Below are 22671 nucleotides of genomic sequence, written 5' to 3' on the forward strand. Positions count from 1 at the left end.
CAGAGAGAGGTTTGCTGTGCCCCTCCGCATGATAAACCCCGGCTCAGGGGTTATGTTTAGTTACCGGGGAGCGGCAGGACAGGGCTCTCTGATTGGCTAGGGCTGCCACAGGCTGTCAGCATGATCACCAAAGTGCCCAATCAAAGGTGGTGGTGGTGTTGGAGGGTTTAAAGCGACCGTGCTGCACTAATGGCTGTCAGTGTGATCAGGACTGAGAACCCTAACAAAGTGCTCTGAAACCAGGGTTTAAAAGGAAGCAAACAGAAGGGGGTAAGTTCTGGTCATGTATTACCCGGTGATGGAGGTAGTGAAAGGAACTGAACTAGTTTACCCCTCACATTCCTGAGGCTATACTAAATACCTGTCACATGTCCAAATATACCCTGGGCCTTTTGTAACCCAGGAGGACCGTGCTGGATTAAACATGCTTTCTGTATTGTATAGTTCCTCGACTCCTCCCTCCTCCATACCCAAATATACATTAACATAGGATAATTAACTGCTGTTATGGCTCCTTCTCCATACCCAAGTGGTCAAACAATGGTTATTCCGCCCGTTGACCTTTGCCCCCTGACTTGTGTCCTTTCCCAGGTGCCCTGTGGGTGTGCATCGTGCTGAACCCGCACTGTAAGAGCGAGGAGAAGAGCGGCTGGCTGAAGCAGCTGAAGAAGTGGGGCGACATGGACATCTGTCCCCTGGAGGACGGCAACTACGGCAGTGAGTTGCCCAACATTACCAACGCTCTGCCACAGAGCAACCTCGCCCAGGGTCAGTCGCAGTCTGGAGCAGTAACACACACGGGTATACCTACACATAGAGTACTCACACTGGGCCTGTACACTTCCACTTGAGTTACAGCTACACCCCTTCCCTGTCCCAAACCATGGTTCTGATGCACTGTTTTTGTTGTCTTCAGATTTGGTTGCCTCTAGTAAAAGTAGTTCAACTCAAAATATCACTAATATAAGGTATTTTTTTTGCACTGTGCTCTGTCCCCCTCCCTGTGTGTCCCCCTCCAGACTCCCTGGCCCGGCCCAGACGGACCGTGTTCACGCGGGCCATGGAGGCCTGTGACCTCCACTGGCAGGACAGCCACCTGCAGAGGATCATCAGCTGTGACTACTACATGTCCCCAGCCTACCAGAGAGAGGGAGAGAGTCTGCTCTTCAACCCCCAGGGCCTGCCTCTATGGCTAGGTGAGAACTACACAACCAGATTCAATCTGGTCTGCACAGTACACAGTCTTAGCACTAGATGTTATATCAATTCCAGATGCTATTGGTAGGCCCTCTCAGTATATGTTTTTTAAACCATATACACAGACACACACACACAAACAGGCCCAGCTCCCGGCAGTTTAAGCTCTGTGCCATGATAGTGATCCGTTTGTTCAGTGCCAGTTCTTGGGTTTGGGGCTCAAATGTTAGTCTCTGAACACCACCACTGTTTAGTGTTCTAAGCCTCTTGTAAATCCACTTCCACTGAATCCTGTAGCTGGAGTAAGCAAGTTCTGGGGGAAGATTTGTCCTCATTATGCAACGTAAGCCTGGGTATCAGAGTCGTGGGTTTCTTTCTGCTGAGGCTGCATCCTGCCTGTCAGCCTGCCGGGACATTGTGTTGTGCTCAGCCCGTGTCATGTGATTTGTGCCGTAGATCACGTCCCTACGGCATGCGCGCGGGTCGATGCCCTGCGTTCCCATGGTTACCCCCGCGAGGCACTGCGGTTGGGCGTGGCCATCATCAACACCCTCCGGCTGCAGCAGCACCGCCAGCTGGACATCTACAAGCACCAAAAGAAAGGTAGCGCCCCCTGTCTGCCTGGAGACAGTTCACTGTTCTCATTAGGTGAGCCTCTGGGCCATACGTAACAGAATTAAGGCATTTTATAATACAATGTGCAGTATGTTGGTGTCATCTTGTTGTGTAGCCTATTATTGGGGCCCTGCATTTTTATATGGTTAGGAAAATATCCTAGCCCTACATAACCTGAATACTGTTCTACTTTTGTTCATGTGATAAGATGTATAGTACGATGCGGTCTGATCTTGTTCCTGTGTGTGTCAGAGCTGCTCCAGAAGGGGATGACCAGCACTACTAACCTGGAGGGCTGGGTGGGACACCCCCTGGATCCCATCGGCTGTCTGTTCACCACCCTCACTGAGACCTGCCGGGTAGAGGACGACAACGCAATGGACACTGGAGGTACGCATCTGGCCAGGCCCGGGCCTACCCAGGCAACGTTTACATTCCACTTCAATCGAACTGGTCAACATGGTGTCAGTCCAGCAACCACAACTGATCACCCATACAGTACAGTCCCGTACAATTTGACCAAGGCAACCAGCAACCATTTCACTCAACTTAAACAAAACTGGTCAAAATGTTTTATTTTGTCCCAAAACGAATCAATTGCAAAGTCACCCATTCAGTCCAGTCCTGGTCTGTCACCCTCCTCATGGTCCTCTTGTAAGCAGCCCTGAGATGAATGGCTGTGCTGCAGAAAGGTCATCCAGCCTACACAGTGGTGGAAAATGGATCAAGTCCAACAACATTTGCATTCCATACATTCTTTAGCCCAGCCAAACAGAGAGCAGGGATTTGATACGGCCTATTGTGACAAGCCTACAGGGAGGCATTGTGTGCCGGAACAATCCTGGCGAGTGGTATGGTGATTTGGGTGGGCAGAGGGTGAGAGTGTGTTAGAGGGTGAGAGTGTGTTAGAGGGTGAGAGTGTGTTAGAGGGTGAGAGTGTGTTAGAGGGTGAGAGTGTGTGTGTTAGAGGGTGAGAGTGTGTGTGTTAGAGGGTGAGAGTGTGTTAGAGGGTGAGAGTGTGTTAGAGGGTGAGAGTGTGTTAGAGGGTGAGAGTGTGTTGTTAGAGGGTGAGAGTGTGTGTAGAGGGTGAGAGTGTGTTAGAGGGTGAGAGCGTGTGTTAGAGGGTGAGAGCGTGTGTGTTAGAGGGTGAGAGCGTGTGTTAGAGGGTGAGAGCGTGTGTGTAGAGGGTGAGAGCGTGTGTGTTAGAGGGTGAGAGCGTGTGTGTTAGAGGGTGAGAGCGTGTGTGTTAGAGGGTGAGAGCGTGTGTGTTAGAGGGTGAGAGCGTGTGTGTTAGAGGGTGAGAGCGTGTGTGTTAGAGGGTGAGAGCGTGTGTGTTAGAGGGTGAGAGCGTGTGTGTTAGAGGGTGAGAGCGTGTGTGTTAGAGAGACCAAGAGAGGGAGCGAGGAAGTGTGTGGCTTATGGCTTATAGGGCCGTCATCATCACAGTCCTTTGTTTGGTTCTGGTGAGTAGCTGGAAACATCTGGTATGGAGGCCGGACTTAACTTGAATTCTGACCAATCAGGGAGCAGCTGTCCACAGTCTTTACACATCAGCAGAGCCTGAGCCATAACAGTGGAGGGAGGGAAACATGGAGGCTAACTACTGTGGTTGCCGTATGAGAACAAACTCAGGTCGCCAGGGATTCCACATGGTTAAATCCACCTTGGCACTGACCTCACACAACACATGCCAACAAACCTAGAAGCCCAAGGCTTACGTCCACTCATATCAAACCTCCTTCGCATCTAGTTAGCAACTCCTATGGACAAAGAAGTTCTATAGCATCTATCCAGTGTTGCCTAAAACGTGTTTGTATATTTTTTGAAGTAGATGGGTACAGTACATAGAGGGGTACAGTACATATACAGCGTAAATGGGTCAGACCTACATGTAATACGAGAGGTCAAATATTTCCAGAGGCATGACAACAAAGCGGCGTGTTATTGAAAAGCTCCTGGACGCTCCATTGGTGACTAGAGGTTGTTTTGATCCAGAGGCATGAAGGGAAAATCACTGATATCCTCTCCCCTCCCCCTGTAATAAACAGGATTGTCGTAGGGGGGAGGGATAATTTGCCAGGGGGATTTAAGCGTAAGCCGGCCGTGGGTTGGATCTTAGTTCCTGTCAGCAGATGTTAGTGTTTTTCTGGGACCTCAGGGACACCTCTGGTGCTGCCTGGCATCCACAGCTGCCTGGGGAGAAGTGGAGCTAGGGAGAGGTTCATGTAGATGTGGCCACGATCTGCTCCTCGTTGCGACACACCTTGTCCTGGGCATAGAGGCCTTCAGGCATCACACGCTGCTGCCCCAGAGAGAGGTTCCTGTAGATGTGGAGCTAGAGAGAGGTTCCTGTAGATGTGGAGCTAGAGAGAGGTTCCTGCAGATGTGGAGCTAGAGAGAGGTTCCTGTAGATGTGGAGCTAGAGAGAGGTTCCTGTAGATGTGGAGCTAGAGAGAGGTTCCTGTAGATGTGGAGCTAGAGAGAGGTTCCTGTAGATGTGGAGCTAGAGAGAGGTTCCTGTAGATGTGGAGCTAGAGAGAGGTTCCTGTAGATGTGGAGCTAGAGAGAGGTTCCTGTCTGTGGCAGCTGCTTTCCACACCCAGCACCTTTCAGGCAAAAAAAAAAAATGAAACCAGACAGCCGTTTTGGATTAGTGTTAGCTTCTAGCAATGTCTCATAACCCTGCTAGATCATTGTTGCAATTGACAATTGGTTCTAATTGACCTAAACGTTTGAATAAAGGTTTAGTAGAGTGAAGTCTCACTTCCATGACCATCCGTGTAAACTAAAAACCTCTTTTTGTCTCTTCAGACTCTGGAGAGCCCAAGCCGCCTGTGTACCATCATGTGCCCGTGTGGGGTTGCCCGGATGGCGGGGAGTCCTACCTGGCACTGGCCCTGGAGGTGGCGCTGATGGGCATGGGGCAGCAGCGTGTGATGCCTGAAGGTCTCTATGCCCAGGACAAGGTGTGTCGGAACGAGGAGCAGATCGTGGCCAAGCTGCAGGAGATGGAGCTGGATGATCTGCTGGTCCAGACGCTGAGGAAACAGGCTATCCTCCTACTGGAAGGTATGACGGCTATTTCTATTATATTATTGTCCTCCACTTGTCTCATTTCATTGTCTATCTTCTCTGTTGCCTTCAATCTCCCTCACTCTTTGTCTCACTTATCCTCCCTCGCTGTCTCACTTATCCTCCCTCGCTGTCTCACTTATCCTCCCTCGCTGTCTCACTTATCCTCCCTCGCTGTCTCACTTATCCTCCCTCGCTGTCTCACTTATCCTCCCTCGCTGTCTCACTTATCCTCCCTCGCTGTCTCACTTATCCTCCCTCGCTGTCTCACTTATCCTCCCTCGCTGTCTCACTTATCCTCCCTCGCTGTCTCACTAATCCTCCCTCGCGGTCTCACTAATCCTCCCTCGCGGTCTCACTTATCCTCCCTCGCGGTCTCACTTATCCTCCCTCGCGGTCTCACTTATCCTCCCTCGCGGTCTCACTTATCCTTCCTCGCGGTCTCACTTATCCTCCCTCGCGGTCTCACTTATCCTTCCTCGCGGTCTCACTTATCCTCCCTCGCGGTCTCACTTATCCTCCCTCGCGGTCTCACTTATCCTCCCTCGCGGTCTCACTTATCCTCCCTCGCGGTCTCACTTATCCTCCCTCGCGGTCTCACTTATCCTCCCTCGCTGTCTCACTTATCCTCCCTCGCTGTCTCACTTATCCTCCCTCGCTGTCTCACTTATCCTCCCTCGCTGTCTCACTTATCCTCCCCCGCGGTCTCACTTATCCTCCCTCGCGGTCTCGTTCTATTCTTTCACCCTCCATATCTCTCTATCTGCCCTGCTTGCTGCTCTCACTCTATTTCTTCCTTCCCCTCTCTCTCTCTCTCTCTCTCTCTCTCCTTCTGCCTCTCCCTCCCTGCCTCTATCTCATGTCACCCTTTCTCTTTAGCTGTCCCATCCCTCTCTCCCACCTGGCTCCCCTCCACTGGTCCTGCCTCGCAACACCCAGCTGAAAATGGATCTCAACCCTGGCCTTTTAACACGGTCTAACCCCCTTTCTCCTGCTTCCCCATGCTAGCTATGCTATAGCCCTCCCCCATCTGGGGCTTTAGGGAATGTTAGCGGTGTAATCCTAGAGCAGACATCTGTCGCTGCTAGGGAGGAGAGATTTGGTTAATACCCAATGGGCAGTGAGTGTATGGTTTGCTGTCTGCTCTGTCGCCCCCATCAGGTTGGGAGAGGTATAACCTAATATTGCTTTTATTCACTGCTCTACTTTGAGCCATTAGCTGTTTATACTGGTATACTTTGAATATTCATCAAAAAACTGAGCCAAATCATAAGTGTGTGTGGCTGGACTCCAAGATATCAATTCAATTCAAGACAATTCTGATAACTCTCTGTCTGTGTGTTCAGGGGGTCCGTTCAGTGGCCTGGGTGAAGTCATCCACAGGGAAAGCGTTCCCATGCACACCTTTGCCAAGTACCTGTTCTCAGCCCTGCTTCCCCATGACACAGACCTGGCCTACAAACTAGCACTGCGGGCCATGAGGTAAGATCCCCCAACCTACATTCATATCCAACCCTATTCAGGCTCATTGCTCTGTTTCAAGCACCTGTATGTGTCTCTGGCATTCAAAACCATTTAGCTATTACAAAAAGAACACACCATTTGACTATTAACACTTAGAAACGTATCATGTTTTATTGTCAACATAATGTGATGCGTCTATCTGGCTGCGTCAGTGTCAGAGTCCTAGACATTCAAACCAGTAGATAAATGATAGTGCTGACGTCATCCACATGAACTCCCGAGGAAAACTCCAGCCTGAAGTCGGAACGATTAGACCGTAACTAGCAAAGAGTCATTGTCGACGTGGTCGTTTTAATCCTGCCGGAGTCGACTGAGAGCCTCCTCGTAGCCTGCCTGGCCCGTGATTGGTCTGTGTCACAGCACGTGGTCCTGTGTGACGACAAATGTAGTAGTCAGAGAGGATAACTATTTAATGAAATATCTCCATTTGAAGCAACTTCACTGTGGGCATCAAACTTCATAATATATTTTAGAGCCCAAAACTGCTGTCAAAATGATTTTATTTGGGCCGTTCTGGCGATCATCATTTATATAGTCTTTTTATGGCAGACCAGGGCTTTTGGCACTGCTAGGTTGCTATGCATTAGCCGACCAGCCGAGCTCATGACTTCACACACCAGACCGGACACTGGGGGCTCCCTCCCTCTACTTGTATCTATATATTGAGAGGCTGGATGATGAATCCCTATGACTGAATTATCCCCATCTGTACTGCGGTATGATTATCCTGCTGAGATTCCTCAGGGTCCTGGCTAATACACAATCCATAACGGGGCTTAGGGCTGCACACAAGCACACACGTGCAAGCTCGGATGTACACACATTCGTGCATATGTAGACAGGGGGGGGGGGGGGACCTCTAATGCAGCTATACAGACTGGTGTGTGTTTCAGAGACCTCTAATGCAGCTATACAGACTTGAGATGGGACGAGGCAGTGTAATAATGCTGTAGGCTTGGAAACCTTTTTACAGTTCAATTTTGAATAGGAAACTTTTTCTTTATCATAATAACTCATCTCATCACTCTCTGTCTCTCTGTGTGTGTCCTCTAGGCTCCCTGTGTTAGAGTCGACTGGTCCCTCTGGAGACTTGGGTCACCCCCACCATGGCATCAGCATGGTGCCCAGCCGCTACCCGCGCTGGTTCACCCTGGGCCACCTGGAGTCTCAGCAGTGTGAGCTGGCCTCCACCATGCTCACCGCAGCCAAAGGTCAGCTCAGCTCTAGTTACAACAATGCGCACACACACACCCAAAACATTTAACCACGCCACTACCAGATAAACACTCCCAAGGACTTGTCCACCACTACAGAACACCACAGTACACATACAAACTGTTGGATGACAAATATTGTTTTTCAATCTAATACTCTGTTGTTTGTACCTCCAGGAGATATGTTGAGATTGCGGACGGTGCTGGAGGCCATCCAGAAGAACATCCACTCCTCCTCCCTCATCTTCAAACTGGCCCAGGATGCTTTCAAGATCGCCACTCCGGCTGACAACCCCCCAGACATCACCCTGCTCAATGTAGCTCTGGAGCTGGGCCTGCAGGTACTGATGGCTAGATGGATAGTAAGCAGTGTGTGACATTGAAAAAATGTGCTGGTGGGTGTTGAATTACTGTGCATCCTGCCTTGTCTGAAGTGTTTCAACATGTCTCTCTCTCTGCAGGTAATGAGGATGACTCTGTCTACTCTGAACTGGAGACGCAGGGAGATGGTGCGCTGGCTGGTCACCTGTGCCACAGAGGTGGGTCTGCGAGCGCTGGTGAGCATCCTCCAGAGCTGGTACACCCTGTTCACCCCCACCGAGGCCACCAGCATCGTTGCAGCCACCGTCATGTCCCACAACACCATCCTGCGCCTCAGCCTGGACTACCCCCAGAGAGAGGAGTTGGCTAGCTGCGCCCGGACGCTGGCTCTGCAGTGTGCCATGAAGGACCCCCAGAACTGCGCCCTCTCTGCCCTCACGCTCTGCGAGAAGGACCACATCGCCTTCGAGACGGCCTACCAGATCGTCATCGACGCAGCATCAACAGGCATGACGTACTCTCAGCTGTTCACCATCGCCCGCTACATGGAGCACCGCGGCTACCCGCTTCGAGCCTTCAAGCTGGCCTCGCTGGCCATGACCCACCTCAACCTGGCCTACAACCAGGACACCCACCCAGCCATCAACGACGTGCTCTGGGCCTGCGCCCTGTCCCACTCGCTGGGCAAGAACGAGCTGGCCGCCATCATCCCCCTGGTGGTGAAGAGCGTGCACTGCGCCACTGTGCTCTCGGACATCCTGCGTCGCTGCACCATGACTGCCCCGGGCCTGGCCGGTATCCCCGGGCGACGGAACTCTGGGAAGCTCATGTCCACGGACAAGGCTCCGCTCCGGCAGCTGCTGGACGCCACTATCAGCGCCTACATCAACACAACCCACTCCCGGCTCACTCACATCAGCCCCAGACACTACGGAGAGTTCATAGAGTTCCTCAGTAAGGCCAGAGAGACCTTCCTACTGGCCCAGGACGGACACATCCAGTTTGCCCAGTTTATAGACAACCTCAAACAGATCTACAAGGGCAAGAAGAAACTCATGATGTTGGTACGGGAACGCTTCGGCTGACCCCTGGGGTTCCCCCAACAGGACAGGCAATATGGGGAGCTCCTTTTATTTCCATTTAATCATTTATTTAAGTTTTCATTTCCATTTCTTTTGTCATTTACGTGTCAAATACTATATTTGTCTGGGGGGGGTTGTCAGTTCTGTCTTCTTCTTGTGAGCGACAACCAATGTTTGTTCGCAATGTTACTCTGCTAGGTAAAGACTGCAGAGGGGGGTCTGAATACAAAAACGTTTGAAAAAGATTATGATAATGATGAAAAAACATTGAGGTGGCAAATAATGAAAAACCAAATGATGTATAGGGTATTTTGAGCCAGGGAATGATGTCTGCTGTGGTGAGATACGAGTGGTTTTTGAAGGAAAGAAAACCTGTCATTCCAAAAACACTGACGCACATAGTGTTGACTTACTGTTATACCTCGATCGTATTCCAAGGGTCAAACTTTTCCTGTTAAAAGGCCTCGTTTCAAGGCATTATGTGTGGAGGAGGTGGAATGCTGAACTTGGATCTGTCAGGTCCAGGAGCCAAGCCTAAATATGCCAGACTCATCAGGTACATACAGAGTCCTCCTCACATATCTCTCACATATTCTCTACCACCTTTCCTGAGTGTAGCCTGATCCATTTGTCTGGTATCTCCTATTTCTAGTGAAGGTACCTTTCAAAAAGAGACCGATGTACAGAGAGAGAGAGAGAGACAGGTTGCGGCAGATTGGTATTTGGATCAGATCACGGAAAGATGGATTGACTGGCCTGAGAGTGATACTGCCACTGTGGGTTTGGGTCTGTGAGGGGTGGCTTGTGTTGTCAGAGTTTAGGTTTATAACATGTGGAAATACCATTGCTGAAAAACATCTTGTATCCTTCAAAGCAAAACGTGTATGAACGTGTACTTTTTGACAACATGCCTTGGTGTAGCCGGTTGGGGTTAGTATTCCAGATACAAGCCTAAATATAACTATCAACCTCTCAGACCCTGTGGGGAAAGTTTTATATTAGCCATAGTATTATTGTTATACAAGCACTTCATAAATGTCATGTACTCTCGACACCATTCTGTCTGCTTGAGCAATTATTTATCGATCATTAGAATCATCTGTGTGTGAATGAATACTAGGAATACAAACAGCATAACTATATTTAACATGCAAAAATAGGAATATTAGACACAAACATTTGAGGATAAATGTTGAGGCTATGAAAAGCGTTCCATGTCAGCTTCCACATTCCAGGTGACCTAGGGCCACAGAAGTCCACCGTCTGTCTGGCGTAGTAGTGCAGTAAAGAAACGACGACAGAAAAGAGAAAAGAGATGCTCAACTCAGTTCTCAGGGAATCACTTAAAGAAACAAAAACAACCACAAAAAGTAGTAGCATAAGCATTTAAGATATTGTAAATATGAAAGTGTCAATTAAGAAAATTGTAAAGTTATAATTATTTATGATAACTGTGTGTTTTTTTGTTTTTGTGGGATACTTGAATGTGTTGTGGGCTGGGAATGTGAGGGCAGTTAGATGAAAATACATTTCTCAGGTGCTCCTGTGTACATTTCTCTGAATTTTGAGTCGTCTTTAAATTTTATTTGTATGTTTTGTTTAGTTTTTGCAGTGTTTTCTAAGAGGAAGCATGTTATTTTCGAAATTAGAAAAGCAGGCATACCATTATGAAAAGAAAGCAACCCGACTATGCAGAAACCACTTGGTGGTTTGGTCCCCTTCTCTGGAGTCACTATCCTAAAGAGAACAGACGAGGCAAGACACGGCATGTTTGTATTCGTAAGTAGCCTGCACATGCTGCAAATTGGGACGGACGTTGCCTTTGACCAATTTTAATGTACAATTTCTCTCTTTGGACTTAAGCCTTTAGTGTCTTCTCGAAGAACCCGTGTCAGCGCCTGACTCTCTTTAGACTTAAGCCTTTAGTGTCTTCTCAAAGAACCCGTGTCAGCGCCTGACATGGCAACGAGAGTTTAAGGAGAACAATGGTCCAAAATAAATGAAAATAAAAACCCTGCATGCCCCACGCAAAATAAGGAACTGGCAGAGAATATGAGTGGGGGAGTCTGTTTTAACAACCCCTATCGTCCTCCCTTGTATTTCATGCTTTTAAGCCTATTCAGTTCACTTCACCTGAACGGCCATGGCTCTTAACCTACAACCCCTACGGAGCAGTTGAGTTATTCTGCTCCTTCCTTCCATCGCTGGTCTTTATTCCTTCTCTTTTAAAAAGATGATGTTAACTTCCTCCCAAACGTTAGTCACAGGATTCAGTAAGACTGCAGCGCTGCCTGTACCAGTGCCATATGCACCACGACATAACACCTGCTTTCTAAACCAACCTACGGCAGCCTCCTCTGTTTTTGTCATTCACTTAGCTGCCACAAATATGAACCACTACTTGAATCTGAGATTTGTGAGTTACAACGAGTGGACAAAACAAGATTGCAGTTTAATGTAAACCTGCCTGTTATATACACACACAAACGTCAAACAACAAGCATTTTCTGTCGCTGAAGTAGTTGGTTCTACAGCATTGCAAAAAAAATGGGGGGGGGGACCTCCTCTGGCTTTTCATTTCTCTCTCCCATACTCTGTGTCTGTGTTAACTGTACCAGTGTTTTGACCTGGCACTAGAATTTACAAGGAAGTAATAATCACTGGTAGATTGTTCACTAGTTCATCTACGGTTTGATTTTTTTTTTTAAATTTAAGGGAAAGTGTTTGTTGCCTCTTTGTGCTACTGATTTATAAAAAAAATAAAAAAAGGTATCCAGTATTTGTTGCCACAGAAGTATAGTTTATCAACAGTTTGTTTGTGCAACCTCTTGAGCTAATGTCTATAAAACAATTTATTACTATTTATGTAACGCTACTACCATTTTATATCATTTGTGTTGGAATCTCAGTGCTTTTCTATGAATAAAGTGTGAAACACGTATATGGACTCCTGCTACTTTCTAAAAACGGTCTTCTCTCACTTTAGGTGCCACTCTATTCCTGTCGGTGTAGTTGTGATTTCTCCTCTAATAAGACTCTCGATCTCATCTATCTCATTGCAATTCTCATTCATTAGGGCATTCATGGAGCCAAACCTGTGAATCAGGTCATAAAGAATCCTAAGTGTGTGTGAGAGGCAGGCAGCACGTCTCCAGCCCAGATTGATTGCCTCTCTAAATGAGCTTATTAATTATCGCAGCAGACAGCTCACAACTGTCCGATTCCCATTCTGTTCTTAATATAACACCACCTCAATTTGTTCTGTTACCTCCTACACATGGGATTTGACTGACAGTGAATTCTATGAATCGGTTTTGGGATTCAGTGGTGACCAAAAACCGGAATATATGTTGGCTGATATTGAATGTGCTGCACGTGCTTGTTGACTGACAGGTTGGTTTAGCTCTAATTTTATCCTGGGTTAAAGGTAGGGGTGTTTTTTTTGCTGCTGCTGTACGAGCCAATCTGTTACAACTGTAAACACCATGAAAACCAAATGTCAGAGTGATTGGTACGCTGGGTGGTGATGCTGTCAACAAGCCCAATACTCTTCGGACCTGCTTGTACAAACTACACGGCTTCTCCCCTGGCCTATCCATGGGGGAGTGCTTCACAGATGGGCTCTGTCATTGTGTTTTGGACAGGGAGCACAGAGTTTGCCTGCTGAAATATGGATGGCGGCTGGGCCGCCCCCCCCTGCTCCACTGGGGAGTGTTTGTGCTCCTGTAGAGGGGGGTGATTTAGCTGAAGTGACATGTAGGGAAGAGACAGACGAGTAATTGGCTCCCCCACCTTGCTGTGTGGTTCCTGTGTCGGCTGCTGAGGCTGTCAGCTGGGGGAAAGAGTGGAGAGAACAGGCATCGATGTGAGACGAATGCTGGGATGCACCAGATTGCTTATGTGGTCCTGAAGGCAGGTGCTTCGTTCGAACACTAGGGTTGCGCTGTATGTTTATTAGTAAACAATTGGTCAGTCGAACCCCAGCAAGGACCAACAGGTGGAGGAAATTCCTCCGGTGGCCAAGTCCACCTCCAAATTGGCACAAACTCATGCTCCGAGAGCACTCTGACTACGAACTGTTTGGCAGGTGAGTCTTAAGTTCTCTCTCTCTCTTGGATGGTAGGTTGTGCTGTCAGCATTAACAAACATCTCGTTCTTCAGGGAGCTGATTTGGAGAGCTTTGTCCTGCCGCTCTGGCTTTCTAACATCCCTCAGTAATTGGGGTGTGTGAGAGGCTGGGTGGGGTGAAGGAGGGATCAGGGAGGAAGGCGCTTGGGGGAGAGCTAATGAAAAGGAGTAACTGCAGTGGCCTTATGATTCTATCCATCCCAAATGATTCTTTCTTTGGATCATTTTGGATTGAATTGAATCCTTTATTGAGAAATGCTTGGGTGTGGGGACTGGGGAGATGAATGACTGTGGTCTTAGCTGTGGAACAATAGAGATGATGGTGATGGATGAGTCAAGGCTGGACCACAGGGAGTTAGGCTCCCTCTGATAGTATCTGTGTCATCCAGCTCCACCATCATTTGGCTCCATGTCAACTAGTGATAAGGTGACAGGAACAAACAGCACATTACTCTCTGTCCAAGTTGGGGACTGACAAGCATATTTCTTTCAACGCCCACTTTGTGTAATGGCACAACTCATACAGTGTGAATATATTACAAAGATTAAGGTTTACAAGGGACAGTGACCTTAACACTGACATGTCAGTGGCTTTCTAAAGCACAGGTCACAAGATGGAATCCACACAAAGACTGCGTACTGACAGTGCCAATATCACATTCCCACAAAATATTGTCTTCACTTTTTCCATAGCGGCTACAGTATGAAACATTGGAGCCAGCCAGCGACTCCTCACTGAGAAGTCTGATGTGGGCTTCTCCATTGGCCTATGTTAATATTTCAAATCAATCGCAGTCTACGGCAGCCCATACGATAAAGCACTGATGGTGCCAGTCCCTGACAAATGATGTACAGCCTGCTGTCTCCAGGAGCAGATTGGATTTTCAGGCCTGCTGATTTGCTGAGAGATTGTGCCTGAGACACCCACAATCCATCCCCTTGGTCCTCTTTGTAAGGAGGCCTTGAGTTTTTTTTTAAGCACCAGATTCTTTGTTGCATTTAAAAAATAATGCCTGAAAAGCCCATGATGTAACGCATGCACATGGGGAGAAACAAGAAAACATAGCCTTGCTCTACTTGGTCCTTAAACAGCGAAGTGTAAAATGATAGCACTGATCAGCAAATTATTATTTTTTTCTTCACATCGGCTGACAGAGAACAGCACCTCACAACACAAAGTCGGGATAATCCTGCATTGTCACAACAACTTGCCGTTTGGGTCCAGCTGAAAAGGAGTGTGCCACCGCCGCGGCTTGAGGGTCAGACATCAAGCCAATCAGGAGACTCCTAGGCAGAGCTACTTCCTCTATCAATGTTTCACACAGCAAATCAAGGAGCATCCGTAAAGGACAACTAACCAAAACGTGATGCATTTCTGTGGAATCCTATGCCCACAATTCCAACAACAAAAACAACTGGATTTGTACCACTCTACTTATCTCTAGTGCTTAGCTTCCTTTCAGAGAAAAACACCCATTGGGATTAACTGTATTTATTCCTCGTGTAAATATCAGTCTGTAATGATAATCATTTCCTTTTAAACCAAAATAAGTAATAAAATTTAGCCATTTTTTATATGCCTGTTCAAAATGGAAACAAATTAAGTCTGGATAGATTTGTTCTGGAAATGGTGAAACAAAATCATGTACAGCGTGCCAACCATACCCATCCCCGACTCCCAGTCCCCCACTACATTCCCGACTCCCAGCCCCTCACTACAGTCGTGGCCAAAAGTTTTGAGAACGACACAAATATACATTTTCACAAAGTCTGCTGCCTCAGTGTCTTCAGATATTTTTGTCAGATGTTACTATGGAATAGTGAAGTATAATTACAAGCATTACACAAGTGTCAAAAGATTTGGACAATTACATGAATTTAATGCAAAGAGTCAATATTTGCAGTGTTGACCCTACTTTTTCAAGACCTCTGCAATCTGCCCTGGCATGCTGTCAATTAACTTCTGGGCCACATCCTGACTAATGGCAGTCCATTCTTGCATAATCAATGCTTGGAGTTTGTCAGAATTTGTGGGTTTTTGTTTGTCCACCCGCCTCTTGAGGATTGACCACAAGTTATCAATGGGATTAAGGTCTGGGGAGTTTCCTGGCCATGGACCCAAAATGTTGATGTTTTGTTCCCCACTTTTGCCTTATGGCAAGGTGCTCCATTATGCTGGAAACGGCATTGTTCTTCACCAAACTGTTCCTGGATGGTTGGGAGAAGTTGCTCTCGGAGGATGTGTTGGTACCATTCTTTATTCATGGCTGTGTTCTTAGGCAAAATTGTGAGTGAGCCCACTCCCTTGGCTGAGAAGCAACCCCACACATGAATGGTCTCAGGATGCTTTACTGTTGGCAAAACACAGGACTGATGGTAGCACTCTTCTCCGGACAAGCTTTTTTCCAGATGCCCCAAACAATCGGAAAGGGGATTCAAACAAAATGACTTTACCCCAGTCCTCAGCAGTCCAATCCCTGTACCTTTTGCAGAATATCAGTCTGTCCCTGATGTTTTTCCTGGAGAGATGTGGCTTCTTTGCTGCCCTTCTTGACACCAGGCCATCCTCCAAAAGTCTTTGCCTCACTGTGCGTGCAGATGCACTCACACCTGCCTGCTGCCATTCCTGAGCAAGCTCTGTACTGGTGGTGCTCCGATCCCGCAGCTGAATCAACTTTAGGAGGCGGTCCTTGCGCTTGCGGGACTTTCTTGGGTGCCCTGAAGCCTTCTTCACAACAATTGAACCGCTCTTCTTGAGGTTCTTGATGATCCGATAAATGGTTGATTTAGGTGCAATCTTACTGGCAGCAATATCCTTGCCTGTGAAGCCCTTTTTGTGCAAAGCAATGATGACGGCACGTCTCCTTGCAGGTAACCATGGTTGACAGAGGAAGAACAATGATTCCAAGCACCACCCTCCTTTTGAAGCTTCCAGTCTGTTATTCGAACTCAATCAGCATGACAGAGTGATCTCCAGCCTTGTCCTCATCAACACTCACACCTGTGTTAACAAGAAAATCACTGACATGATGTCAGCTGGTATTTTTGTGGCAGGGCTGAAATGCAGTGGAAATGTTTTTTTGAGGATTCAGTTCATTTGCATGGCAAAGAGGGACTTGCAATTCATCTGATCATTCTTCATAACATTCTGGAGTATATGCAAATTGCCATCATACAAACTGAGGCAGCAGACTGAAAATTTATATTTGTGTCATTCTCAAAACTTTTGGCCACGACTCTACATCTCATTTGTCATTTAAGAGTTTCCCCTGATAATTTCAAGCACCAGTGGTATAGTGGTAGATGTGTGGACATAGGATTGCAAATTCATCTCAAATTGGGAGCTTCCCTTGAGAGCTTTGGTGAACTGCAGAGGTCCAAATCTATGGAGCACAACAAGCTGAACCAACAGTCCTGGATGAAGGCTTTTGACTGAATAAAAACAAAGAGCGAAATAAACACTAGTGCTTATGCTTTAGTACATTTGTCACAGTCAAACAACAGTGTTGGCCATGAGACCAACACACAACCTTTCAAGATAATCACAAACCCTTCATGTTGTTGTAAGATGAACTACCTGATGAAAAAACGGAGCAGAGGTACACATAGGAAATATTACAAGGTCGTGCACTACTTTAATGTTTTTCTTTTGTCCAAGGATTATCTATAGAATATAACCAAAATATTATTTAGAAAAGAAAAATCACACACTACCGTTCAAAAGTTTGGGGTCACTTAAATGTCCTCGTTTTTGAAAGAAAAGCACATTTTTTGCCCATTAAAATAACAGCAAATTGATCAGAAATACAGTGTAGACATTGTTAATGTTGTAAATGACTATTGTAGCTGGAAACGGCCGATTGTTTGTGGAATAGTCTGGATTTGTCCTGGGATAACATACTTGATAAGACCTGTTGGTAGATTGGATTTCTGTGAATACATGATACATTGTCTCTATAAACCAATGCAATGTTGCTTAGTTCTTTGGGCGCTGCTCTCTGCTAGTATGATGACTGTGGTCAATGTTGCCTGGTGACGGGGGTGTTACTTGAGATTGAGGTGGCGAGAGTGAGTGTGGACAGCTTCTACAAAGGCACCCACATTCTCTGGGTCCATGTCAGGGTACAGCCCGTGGCCCAGGTTGGCTATGTACCCTCTGGTCCCAAAGCCTTCCAGCATCTTCTTCACTATCTCTGATATACGCTCCTGTAGAAACAGAGACAAATGAGCATCGCTTTTGAAAGTGTGCCGTATAAGTAAGAGCAGCAGGGTTAGCAAGTGCCTGGCTCAAGAACACAATGGTTGCTGGGTCATGTGCTTGTACTGTACAGTACCTTTGTACTAAAACATCTCTCTGTACCATGTGTTTTCTCGTGTCAATATTCAAGATTTATTTTTTAAATAATATAATAAAATCATTTTCGGGATGGTCAAACGTTTTCAGTGTAAACTTAAACGACTAAAACCAGATATGAAGTATGTAGAAAGGATAATGGACTTGTATATTTTTAAATAAGATAATCTTTGAGAACTAACCATCTCCAAAACTAGACAGTCAGGGAGAATCAAGCATTCAAAAAAAATGATGCATTCAGGAGTATTTTTGTCATGGGGCCCCCCATTGATTTTGAGTCACTCATATTGCTTTAAAACTGTCAAATGTTCTCTTCGCCCCATGGCAAAAAGTGTCAAATTGCAGGAAATTAGCTTTAAAAAAGCAAAAAGTTTGTCTGCGGCAAAGAGGGCCCTTAAATGTTCAGTTGGAGACTGCACCATTGGCCACGCCCACCACCTAAGCCCCATTTTGATCCAGAAAAAACCCAGTGCTTACCTTGGGGGCATAGAGTGCACAGGGGTCCATGTTCCCCTGGAGACTAACCTTTCCTCCCGTCCGCTCTCTGAAATCACAGAGACAATAGGCTCGTTAGGAAGAGTTCATTTACAAGCTGTTCAGTGGACAAAGCCAGGCATCCCTGTTGACAGGATAAACTTGTGAATCCAATACAATTTAAACGTATGACACAAAATGTCTTTTGCAAACGTTGGCTCGCCCATTGACTGTCTAGGAAGCTAACTCTCTGGGAATGATTCATAATCATCAATTGCTTTCTGTGAAAAGGGTTCATGTCCATTACCGTGCTGAGCGTGGATCGATGGTCCAATCCAAACCAACAACCTCATAGTGGGACTGAGAGAGGTCCTCCAGACCATAGTGGCCGTCCTTGGCAAACACAATCTGGAACAGAACATACAGGACACGGTGGGGGGGTTACAGAATGGTCCAGGGAACTTTAAAGACACACCCGTGAAAAACTAAAATTACAAAACAATTGTGAAATATTTAATTATGAGCAGTGTTGTACAGGTAAAACGAAGACTTCAGGTCGGCATGAAAAGAAAAGTAACCGTTTCATTGCGTTTTTCAGCAAAAAAGTGGGTTAACTGTTGGGCAAGAAAAAGTTGGGTGAACTGTGTTAACTTGCATTTACCCGCCACTACACTGCTGATTCTGAGACCTACGACATGCTATATAATGATTCAAGGCATAAAAAAAAAACTCTAATGTATTTCTGACTATTTAAGATGCCGCCTGTAGAGACAAATCTGACCATATAGTGCCATCTACTGGTGAAATATCACATCACACTGGCCAACATATCTCACTGCAATAACGGCAAGCCTTTTATAACGTAGGAGATGATAAACAAAAGATTGTCTTGAAAATCTAGTGACATAAAATCCACAAAATGGAGGTCTGTGTTGATGTGTGAATGACAGTCTGTGTGGGCTCACCATGGGGACATCCTGGCCTGACTCCTTCAGCTGGTCCTTGACCTTACGGGCGATGTCTCTGAGGTAGGGCAGGGAGAACTCCTGGAACTCCACTGGGCCCAGACAGCCAGCATGGGACTCAAACACCTGCAAGGCCTGGGGAAACACAGGGATGGGGGGGATGTATCTACATAGCACTACACTGAGTGTACAAAACATTAGGAACATCTGCTCTTTCCATGACAGACTGACCAGGTGAATCCAGGTGAAAGCTATGATCTCTTTTTGATGTCACTTGTTATATCCACATCAATCAGTGTAAATGAAGAGGAGGAGACAGGTCAAAGAAGGATTTTTAAGCCTTGAGACGACAGACATGGATTGTGTGCCATTCCGAAGGTGAAAGGCCAAGACAAAATATGTGACTGCCTTTGAACGGGGTATGGTAGTAGGGGCCTTTGAACGGGGTATGGTAGTAGGGGCCTTTGAACGGGGTATGGTAGTAGGTGCCAGGCGCACCGGTTTGAGTGTGTTAAAAAGTGCCACGCTGCTGGGTTTTTCACAATCAACAGCTTCCTGGTCCACCACCCAAAGGACATCCAGCCAACTTGACACAACTGTTGGAAGCATTGGAGTCAACATGGGCCAGCATCCCTGTGGAACGCTTTCAACACCATGTTCAGTCCATGCCCTAACGAACTGAGGCTGGGGGGCTCAACGCAATAGGAAGGTGTTCATAATGGTTGGTACACTCAGTGTATGTCTTTTGTATAATGTGCCTATGCCAGGGGCCCTATAAGAGACCTGCATGAATAAAATCAACATTCTATCAGTTCCTAGATATTGAGCTATCAAATAATTAATGGTCATCTGGCAAGTGTAACATCTTCTCCTTGTCCAGTTAAGTGCTGTAAATAAAATGATCTACCCTCTATTCACCTGAATAGAGTCAATCACCACCTTCCGGAGACACCTGAAACCCCACCTCTTTAAGGAATACCTAGGATAGGATAAAGTAATCCCTCTCACCCCCCCTCCCCCTGAAAAGATTTAGATGCACTACTGTTCCACTGGAGGTCATAAGGTGAATGCACCAATTTGTAAGTCGCTCTGGATAAGAGCGTCTGCTAAATGACTTAAATGTAAATGTAAATTTTCCCATCTGCAAGAACTCTGAGCTAGCAGTGCACCTGAGGATAAACTGTAGTAAGATACAGCTGGAACTCAATCTCCCATGATGCCTAGCTTACCTGTGCCCCAGCAGCCACTTGTCCCAGAAGGTACTCTACGATGACATCTGTCAGCATCTTTAGCAGCTTGTGGCTGGCCTCAGGGTGGCGGTACAGCCAGCGCTTAGCCTTGGAGTGGGTTGTTGAACCTCCCCCCTCAATCATATAGGCCATTAGGGTCCACTACAAGGGAAAACAGATGATGATATGGGCCACTTTACCGAAGCCACTAGTCTAAGAACACCAAAATACAACACATTTTTTTCTTCTGACGATTGAAGCAACCAATAGATTATTTATTGAAAAGTATTCTCTTCGTCTGTGTGTGTGTGTGTGTGTGTGTGTGTGTGTGTGTGTGTGTGTGTGTGTGTGTGTGCGTGCGATCTCACCGGGGCACCAGTGAAGCCGATCAGAGGGACCTTGCCATCCAGTTTGTGGCGTGTCAATGTGATGGCCTTGAAGACATAGCCCAGCTCCTTGTTGACGTCCACCTTGGGCTGCAGGAGCAGCAGGTCTTCTGGCTCCTTTAGGGGCTCTGGGAACGTAGGGCCCTTTCCTGCCACCATCTGGACATCCATACCCATGGCCTGGAAGCAGGAACACACATACACCCAGACATTCATTGGGCAGTTCCCATTCCTCATACTGTATCTGAGTTATGTGCTTCCTCCTCTCCACATACTACACAAAGAGATGACCTTCTTACTGAGGAGGAAAAGGAGGAAGAACACTTGTAATTGAAGTGAGTAAAGTAATGGCAAATAAAAATCTTTGTCAGACAAGGACTAGTCTTACCTGTGGGATAACCAGGATATCTGAGAAGATGATGGCAGCATCAAATGGGAAACGTCTCAATGGCTGTGAGAAGACCCCAAAAAATAATAGGTGAACGTTATTAATCAAGGCTAAGATGTTTTGTAGATCGTTTTATACCTGTACTGCATAGCTACCTGGAGAGTGAGTTCGCAGCAGGCTGCAGGTGACCGACAAGTTTCAAAGAAGTCCTTCCCAGCTCTGAACTCACGGAACTCTACAAACAGACATGTCAATACCAGCAACTCATTAAAGGATGGATGGGTCCCCTCAAACAATAACAACCTACTCATATTTTATTTAGCCTAGTGCTTGTTAATGTTAGTCTCTTATGTCAGTGAAGTGAATATGAGGGTGTCGTGAGGCCCACCTGGCAGGTAGCGTCCAGCCTGTCTCATACACCACACAGGCACATGATTGGTCTCCTGGCCATGGCATGCACGGAGGAATGCATCATTCTTCAACTTAGGGAAGTCTTTGGGGCTAAAAAAAAACAAAATATCAAGTCAAAGATGGAATGAGACATTGTCAAAGCAATGTAAACAGAACATGAAGTTTTTCTCCTCCCAACCCACCCATTCACTCAAACAGGTAGATGGTAGGTACAGACACATTTAGTTAGTAATATTCTTCACCACTTTAACAATGAGGTCATATTCTTATCAGAGGCAAGGCCTACTCCTCCCCTTATCCTAGCTATCGTGTTGGCCACACCCACTATAGAGTGCTGTAGAAGCATGTGATCTGAAAAGATAAGTCCCCCCTCTCTGTTATCAGCTGCACATTGTGAAACGGTTGAATGAAATTATGCAGGTTCTCTCTTTCTCATGCAACTTCATAGTGACACTGTCACAAATGCTTTACGTACCAAGCCTAACCCCTGACAATACTTCAATGTGACATGCTGCAAGTCTTCATCGTGTTCCTTTAGTGACTGAGGCAAAGTTGGCTGGATCAGTTAGCTGTTAATGGTGGGTAGCTAACTAGCTAGCTTCTTAGCACACAATTAAAAAAAGAACTAGCTAGCTACAATCAAGCATGAGAAGAACACAAACAACACTGCATGCACTTGAATGTCGAAGTAATAGATAGATAGCTAATGGTTCAGTGTTTTGTAACGCTTCCAATAAAATGTATATTATTCTATACAAGCTAAATGGTAAGCTAGTCGGCTAACGATTGCTTGCTTTAGAGTAGCTAGGTATACAGAATATACGTACAGTATTAGATCGTCATTTTCCATGATGGGACAGATGATACAATGGTTGAGAAAGTGTATAAATTATGTTTACGTGTCCTAGATGTCAGTGGCACAATGCTGCCTGCTTCTTAACTATCATCCAGAATGTTGTACAACTAAAATTATGTCACACCCCTCGGCTACAGGGCGCGGCCATCTTTAGAAAGTCATGTGACCAATATGGTTACGTTTAAACTTTTTGCCTCGCGAACCCCGAATTTTGTATATTGCGCACTGTGATATCTATCGGTAGTTGTCCGTTTATAAGATCTTTTGATTGATACTTTTCATGTTTTGTAAGTCAATTCACTGACTCAAGTGATCTGATTTTAAATCAGATCTCACATCGCATGGAGAAGTGAATTAATTGAAAAGCGCTAGTACAAAAAGAGGACATGGAACGCCACTTGTCTTGTCTGACGATAAATAGTTGATAGCATATAATATAATTTCTAGTGCTGATG

At 46.3% G+C, this 22671-nt stretch overlaps 2 protein-coding genes across 6 annotated transcripts in view; one reads left to right on the top strand and one right to left on the bottom strand.

Annotated features, from left to right (window-relative positions):
- The window catches only part of LOC115114430 (zinc finger SWIM domain-containing protein 5-like), a 66331-nt gene extending 54365 nt beyond the window's left edge, over positions 1–11966 (top strand). The window contains exons 5-13 of one of the 5 annotated variants that reach the window (XM_029642660.2): positions 592–801; positions 1020–1196; positions 1654–1845; positions 2065–2202; positions 4624–4881; positions 6231–6366; positions 7462–7619; positions 7800–7963; positions 8084–11966. In XM_029642660.2, the coding sequence (XP_029498520.1) occupies positions 592–801; positions 1020–1196; positions 1654–1845; positions 2065–2202; positions 4624–4881; positions 6231–6366; positions 7462–7619; positions 7800–7963; positions 8084–9028 (2378 nt within the window). In that variant the 3' untranslated portion in view covers positions 9029–11966. The remainder of the gene's footprint in view (positions 1–591; positions 802–1019; positions 1197–1653; positions 1846–2064; positions 2203–4623; positions 4882–6230; positions 6367–7461; positions 7620–7799; positions 7964–8083) is intronic. The other 4 variants (XM_029642662.2, XM_029642661.2, XM_029642663.2 and 1 more) reach the window with 4 other exon arrangements.
- Positions 11967–16763: 4797 nt separating this feature from the next.
- On the bottom strand, positions 16764–22367 carry LOC115114433 (uroporphyrinogen decarboxylase-like). The gene is made up of 10 exons (XM_029642666.2): positions 22188–22367; positions 21338–21450; positions 21105–21184; positions 20950–21012; positions 20544–20741; positions 20176–20337; positions 18947–19081; positions 18289–18389; positions 17985–18051; positions 16764–17359 (listed from the first exon to the last, which is right to left on the bottom strand). The coding sequence occupies exons 1-10, from the start codon at positions 22208–22210 to the stop codon at positions 17198–17200; spliced, it is 1104 nt and encodes a 367-aa protein (XP_029498526.1). The 5' UTR covers positions 22211–22367; the 3' UTR covers positions 16764–17197.
- Positions 22368–22671: the final 304 nt, after the last annotated feature.

The sequence above is a fragment of the Oncorhynchus nerka genome, linkage group LG9b (assembly GCF_034236695.1).
Source record: "Oncorhynchus nerka isolate Pitt River linkage group LG9b, Oner_Uvic_2.0, whole genome shotgun sequence".
In the NCBI taxonomy this organism is placed as follows: Eukaryota; Metazoa; Chordata; class Actinopteri; order Salmoniformes; family Salmonidae; genus Oncorhynchus; species Oncorhynchus nerka.